Source organism: Lissotriton helveticus, chromosome 9 (assembly GCF_964261635.1).
Source record: "Lissotriton helveticus chromosome 9, aLisHel1.1, whole genome shotgun sequence".
Lineage (NCBI taxonomy): Eukaryota > Metazoa > Chordata > Amphibia > Caudata > Salamandridae > Lissotriton > Lissotriton helveticus.
This window is the reverse complement of record NC_136070.1, coordinates 870,704,828-870,712,168: the sequence shown is the minus strand read 5'-3', so window position 1 is coordinate 870,712,168 and position 7,341 is coordinate 870,704,828. Positions and strand designations below refer to the sequence as shown.

General features: G+C 42.9%; 1 protein-coding gene across 2 annotated transcripts in view; it reads right to left on the bottom strand.

Moving 5' to 3' along the window:
- Positions 1 to 989: 989 nt before the first annotated feature.
- Positions 990 to 7,341, bottom strand: part of LOC144783021 (C5a anaphylatoxin chemotactic receptor 1-like) — a 137,242-nt gene continuing 130,890 nt past the window's right edge. For both annotated transcript variants that reach the window (XM_078662210.1, XM_078662209.1), the window contains one exon: positions 990 to 2,112. In XM_078662210.1, the coding sequence (XP_078518336.1) occupies positions 1,025 to 2,098 (1,074 nt within the window). In that variant the 5' untranslated portion in view covers positions 2,099 to 2,112 and the 3' untranslated portion in view covers positions 990 to 1,024. The remainder of the gene's footprint in view (positions 2,113 to 7,341) is intronic.

Genomic DNA, 7,341 nt, shown 5'->3' with positions numbered 1-7,341 from the left:
CAATTGTCAGGTCAGTATTGTTGGGATTAGTTAGGGAGATAATTGTTTGAAAAAGAGTTATCTGCAAATTTTTGTACAGATTTTATTTTTACAGAGAAATAAATACATAGTTATTTCTTCCTGTATCATGTTTTCATGTACTAAATTGAGTTGTTTGTATTTTTGTTTCATGTTGGGTCATATTTTTCTCACCATCTATGTTCCGGTTTGCAACTGATTTTTCTTTATTGGAGCTATTTAGAAAACTATGGGGCTGTTGGTGTATCTCTGTGACTGTTGAATGATTTTGGGGAACCAATTTGTCCACCGCTGACCACACCCAGTTGGTGTAGTTAGAGGTGGTGTTGTCTAAGTCCTTCTGGACATTAGGGAGGGTGTTGGCTAGAACCTGGTTGAGCTGAGATGGTTCCAGTCTATGCCAGGCTCAGGTTTTTGTGTGTGTGCCTTAAATGTTGTTTACGGGTCGGAAAGTTAGTGACTGATAGGTTGAGCATGACGACCTTGTGGTCTGACCACATTAAGGGGACTGTAGTGGTTACCGAGAGAGCTCAATTATTCGAGAAGTTACCATCTAGGGTGTGGCTGCTTTGTGAGTGGGTTCTAGAGTGAGCTGGGTTAGAACATACTACTAGCCATGGAATCTATTAAATGCCTTGCATCTTTGTCATCAGAAACTTCTAAGTGGAAGTTGAAATTACAAAAACAGTAACGTCCGTCAAATGAAGGACCTTGGAGAATAAACAACGCTCTGAGCTCCTAGCTGTTATTGTTTGTAAGGACTGCAATAGTGACCAAATTCGGTAATTCGTTCCCCCAGCGGCGGAGATTGCACAGATCTTGATGTAGTACTAAAAGAAAAAGTGCTAATTTGGCCCCATTGCAGCTGGAGGTTTTTACCCCATTTCCTCTTTACCCACCACTCCTTGACAATTTGTCAATGTGTTCCATTTGCACAGGACATTGTCGACCATTAAACACTTCTCCAAATGTTCAATCTTTATTAATAAAAAATCAGACTATCCAATCACAAGGCAGAAGAATCTACTGACTTCTCCTCTCCAGACGGTGCTTTTGATTTAACTTTGGCATCACTTGCCTTTACTTGACTGTAGTCCTCTGCCAAGACTCGGATGAGTCCTTTTCGTAAGGACTTTTTGAACTGATCTTTGAAGTCATGGCCCATTATGACATAAATGATGGGATTGATACAGCTATTGATGTAGGCCAGTCCCACCACGAAGGAATGTAACTTGTATGTTTGCTCGTAGAGGTGAGAACGTGGAGGGTATAGTCCCAAGATGAGGAGTACGACTTGATGAGGGAACCAGCACACAAAAAAGCTAAATACCACAGTAAGAATCACCTTAAGCGTCTTATTTGAGCGTGAATGCCAACTCCTTTGTACTTTCACAAAGATCAGACAGTTGCAGATGGAAATGACCAGGAAAGGAATAAGAAATGCCAACACAAATCGAAAGATAGTAATAAAGCTTTCAAGACTGTGCGAGCTCCCATACGTAAGGTCGCATGTCACTTTGGCGTTGTGCAAGGGGGCGGAAAGGCGGCGGAAGATGAAAGAAGGGCTGGTCAGGAGGAGGGCCACAGACCAGACTGCCACACAGGCCACTGATGCTTTGTTTAAGGTCCGCTTGTTCTGGCACCAAACAGGCCACATAACGAGAATCAAACGGTCAATGCTGATCATGGCCAACATGAGGATGCTGGCATATGCATTTAGAAGGGTAAGTGAAGGGATAACTTTGCAAGCCATGGTTCCAAAGGGCCAGTGGAGGTCCATGGCGTGCTTTGTGATGACGAATGGTAAGGTCAGGCAGCACAGAAGGTCAGCAATAGAGAGATTGAGGAACCAGATGTTGCCTGCGGTGCGCTTCACCTTGAATCCAATGATCCAGATAACAGCTACGTTGCCGGGGACCCCGAGGAAGAAGATGAGGCAGTAAAGCACAATGGAAACCAGTGGAAGGTGGATTTGAGACCTTATTTTTGGAAGATCAATGTCAGTAATGTTGAATAAAGTTTCATTCTGATGGCGGAGGGAATCTTCATAGTCGTCATAGACTTCAGTAACGTATGCCATGGTATACTTCTTTCCTGCACAAAAAAAAGAGAATACCATATTTTAGAATTTCTTAGATTACAGCTGGTCTCAAGCAAAGAAAGACATTAAAAATTGGAGAGAAGGGAAATGAGGGGAGCTTTAGCCAAGGGGATTTATTCTTCCTGCTAAATAGCCCTCAAGGGTCATCCTGAGATTTGTACCTTTAACTCTGAATATGAATATTATCCTATCAACGAAATATAACTAGTAAACTGGAGAGACTGGTTTAAAGGGATCTCTGAATATTTCCACTGCAAACGTGCAGAGAATGTCGCATTTCAAAAAAGCCTGGTACACAATCAAAATTTTGAAAGCCCTACTGGCCTTTCCGAGAAACTGCTCCCTATTGTCGATGAGGCCTGTCCATCTGGGATCGCATTGCATACTTGCTAGTAACAGTGGGAAGATTTTTTATTTCATATGCCTTGTAGTTGAAGTAGCGGAAGACTCTAACTATCACTTTTGTGTAAGCCTCACTCTTGCTTGATAAATGTAATCATCCTGTATTTTAAGGAAGATATAGCCAATGCTGAGGTTAACAACTACAAACAAATTGTATTTTGGTATTTTATGTTACATTATATTACGTTATGTTATGTTTCTGCACGTCACTTGGTTGCCAGTATACCAGCTCTTTGGCAAATGATTGATGTTGATGGGAGGAGTCGAAGCATTTCCAAAGACTGTGACTGACAAGTAAAAGGCATCTCAGAACAGGAAGAGACAGACAGGGAATAAGAGACAGACCTGAGACAAAAAGCGTGAGTGGAGGTAGGTATTGTAGGTCTCCCAGTGAGAAGCTCTAGAAAGTAGAGTTTCAAAAATAAAATATGATAGTGAAAGAGGAGAGCCTGAGAATGAGTGGTGGATCAGAAAGGATGGTTAGGGAGCACAGAGGGAACTCTTTCAGCGAAAATGTAATGCCTGGTTTGGCGTTTTTTGTCTTTCCAGAAAAAGCACTGAAACAAAGGTTTGTTTCTGAAACACAAAAGCAAATGTTCATGACATGTAGGCAGTTTATTTCCCTGTGTATCCGAACCTTTTTCTTGTTTGCTTTGTATGACAGTTGTGAAGCATCAGAAAGCCTAAATACAAAGGGGCTTCAAATGCTGGTGGCCCTATGGCAAAAAAGCTACTCGCTAGAATTTTCAAGGTTGGAACTGGATGGGGCTCTGTTGTCAGAACGCACTAATCTTCCCACCTAAATGAGGCAAGTGAACTGTGAGGTGGACAGGTAGAGACATCTGCAGATTTACGGCGGGTATCCCATTTTGCCAACCTCTAAATGAAGTCCTTTGTTTTTAGGTGTTTGTCTCTTGAGTGCTCTGTTTTGAATTAATGTGATATGTTGTGCTGAGGTAATATTGGTTGTTGTTCTGTACAAAGCAGCATTCTGGATGCTACATTGTAGATCCGTTAGAGTTAGAATGGTAGATATGTAAGGCAACAAAGTTAGAGTCCTTTGTTTTAATGTGTAGTGTAGTTCCTATATTCCCAATAGGCTCTGCGCATTGGAATAATATATCTTATAGATTTGACGTAGGACTTAAGTCGACTAGGTCTCTATCGAATATATTAGACTTAATTGTGAGTGCCAGCTAGTTCAGAGGTCACTAGAAACTTTCTCGAATACACAAGAAGGGATTAGTTTCTGACAACCGCATAAACATGACAACTTTGATTCCCCAAGAATTAAACTGATCTTCAGAGTCGTGGAAACAATAGATAGATATTTTACTCAGTCAATCGCGCATGCTTTGTTTCACCAGAGGTGCAGAGAAATAGAGAGACAGGCGTTTTCAATAAAAGTATTTATTGAACAGTCTTCTTTCTCATGCAGAAGAAATGAACTGCTACAATCATAATAATGGTTGTAAAGTATAATGCGTACAGCAAGAAGAGTATTATGAAATAATACTGTAAAAGCATGGTATGCTTTCTAAGCCATAAAATACATACATATATAACAAAGACTAAAAGTACTCAACTGGTGTTTCTAAAATATGCGTACCCCAATGTACCTAACCTTAGTCTAGTACGAGGGAAGAAGTAAGTATGTGTTTAGTTTCTTTGCCAAGATTTCTCTTAGGGTCTAATCAGCTCCGTACCTTGGTTTAGAATGAAGGAGGTCTGGTATCTCTGTCTCCGGACTCGATTTCCCAACACCCCGCAAGGGGAGCTTGGAAACACTGGAGCTGGATTCTCAGCGAGAGAAAGGCAGCCTCTCTGACAGTGCGTCAGCTGAAGGGTCGGCTTCCTTCGGTACTTGCTGTAGCGAGATGCGTCAAGCAAGTAGATAGTCAGACTGCTCCAAACCACCGTGTGTTTGCTAGGGCAAGTGTGGGAATATTTATACCTTGAAGGTGCCTAGATTGATGTAAGGTCGGACATAATAACGTCACCAAAGAATGGTAGTTCTTTGAAAACGCCATGATTTCTAGGATAAATCAATATTCAAGAAAGGGGATGTCCCTGACTGCTGAAGCCGAGTTTTCCAAGAAATCGTTGTGGCTTTTTGGAACTAGTGGGAGTAGCCATGCCGTATTTGGACTGGATGGGTTATGTCTAAATAAGGGCATGAATCTGTAAAATTACACTAGGGTCCTAAAACGCTATACAACAAATGTAATGTAGCAATGTAGGAAGGTGGAGTATTATGTAGTGATGCTGGTAAAGCTTCACTATGCAATACTCTTACAATACCCCAAAGGTAGTCCTTGGATTCACAATAATAAATCCTTAGATCAGTCCTTGTAGAGTGGCAAAGAGCAGTCAGGCTTTACCAGAGGAACATGTGTTAAGCATTTCAAAGTACTCACATGGACGATAAGTAATTGACACAACTCGATAGAAATCCAACACCAATTTATAAAAATAAAGCACGTTATCATAATTTAGACACCAAAATGAACTAGATCAAATACATATAAACAGATTTATGAATTTTTGAAGAAAACATAAATTACAGCAATTCACTACTGCAGAAATGTTGCATTGCGGTCAATAGGAAATGGTGGTAGTGACAATCAATCACTCGCAGGTCTAGTTGCGTGGAGACCCCAGGACTAAGCCACGACCATCAGTTAAATTTTACCTGGCTCGAGAAGCCTGTGTACAGAGTTGCCCTGGCAGTCCTTGGTGCTGAATCAGGAGCCACGGGAGTGCTGGCTTTACCTCTTACATGGTGCTGGTGGAGAACAGGGTGCTCAAAATTGACAACAAAGCCACTTCTAATGTCAGAAGAAGGTTTTTCAGGGTTCCCTTGAGGTGATTGTCGAGTAAAGGAGCTGATTGCCAGAGTAGCAGCCAACCCGTATTGGCTGCAGTAAGCCCAGTAGAAAGTTAATTCAACGTCAAGATATCCTAACGTAACAGTAGCCTCCTGAAAACTTTGAGGAGGTGAGGACTGGAACATCTACTTCTGGGTGATCCCTGTGAGGGCCCTATGGCCTTATGGCCAGGGATGGCCAGTGTTTCTTCCGTTCTGCAACGTTGTTTTTATCGGCGGTTGCAGAGGGCTAGTGCTACTAGTCCAGGGGAGGCTGGTGATGCCTTTTGCTCTCGAAGGGATTCCTCAGTCTTGGGGAACTGAATTTTGGTCCTGGACAATCTGCATTTGTGCAGTGCAAAGAAGGTTGCTCCGGGGCAAAGTATCACACATTTGATTTATGCAGCTCCTGTTGTCTCAGGCATGGGTCTCTTATGTTGTCCTTGTTGCAAGTCAGATCAGAACTGAGGTTCTGGTGTCAGGGGTGGCCTTAAATCATGGATGTAGGGGTGCCCACATCTGGGTGGTGTTAGTCATCTTTTCTACCCAGTACACACTATTCTGCCACTTTTAAAAATGGCAGAAGTCTTCCTTTGCTGTACAGACCTCTCGGGTCGTACACCTCCTGACTACCTAATTTTACTGCCTGCCTGGGTACAAATGTGACTGGTGCAGAGCTGTTTCCTCCTTTGGAAGGTAGCCTGGTTGCATATCACAGATGGTGTAGCCTTTGAAGCTCACATCCTTGATGTGACATTTCATTAGCCAGCCTGTCAGGGAGAGAGGTGTGGCATCCTTCCAGTCCAAACTATTGTTTCTCATTCCTAGTAGAGTTCACACCTCCTAGCAGGAGGTCAGATACCTGTCCTGGTGGCAGCAAGAGCGGGATGGCAGCCAGAGCACAAGAAGGCTGGGGTAACCTCTAAGGTGCACGCTACATCGTCCTCGACACAAGATTCATGTCACGGGTGATTTAGGCGCATTGTTTGATACCAAACACAACATATTAAGGTGATACCATAATGGAGCTGCCAACCTCAGGTCTGCCCGGGTGCCAGACAATGTTATCATATGGAACGTTTATCACTTATAGTGTCCTTTAATGGTACAGGTCACTATAGGGACATATAAGCTGGCAGGTACATATCCACAACTTTACAATATTGCACCCTACCTCATGGGCTCAGAAGGCCTTCCTTAGGGGTGATTGGCACATATTAAAATAGTGCATTGACTTGGCCACACATGGTGAGGGCAAAGTCGAGTTTGAGCAGTTTGCAGTGCTCTTGCAGTCTACAATGGCTGGCCTGCTTTCAATGTTTTACTTGGGTCACTCAGTGTGGCATAAACAGTGCTTCAGGCACTGGTGACCCAATTAGCACCCTTGCCCTGGGTACTTACAAATCAGTTCTCTTTTTTTCCCCTAGGCTCACTTTACCCTAATGACCTGCTAAGCCTCTGCCAGTCTCTTCAGCTACTACTATTGGTCTTGCTTGCGTGGAAGTTGCCTGTTGCCCAAAGGAGACCACAAATTCTATCTCAGACTGCCAAAAATCTGCATTTACCTCTTACCAGAAAGTGGGCAATGGTTGCCCAAGTGCAAACATTATAAGCACATATGCACTGGCTGGTGAAGGCCTGGCAAGCACACACTCCCTGCAAATACTTGTTCTTTGTTTCACCTTTGGGGAATCAGTATAAAATAGCCCAATCCCATTCACATTGACCTTCATCTGTCATCATGAGATAATTGGGACCATCACTAGTTTTAGTGGCCTACGTGTTACAAGGCATGTACACTAGGCCAAACTTCTGGAGAGCCTCATGATCCTGCAGCTGCAGTGTAAAACTCCCAATGTGTAACTAGATTACCTTTTTGCTGAATAGAGGACTTAAAGTCTTCTGTGCTGTCCTTTACTTACCATATGACCTTGTGGGTTCATTTCTCAACTTC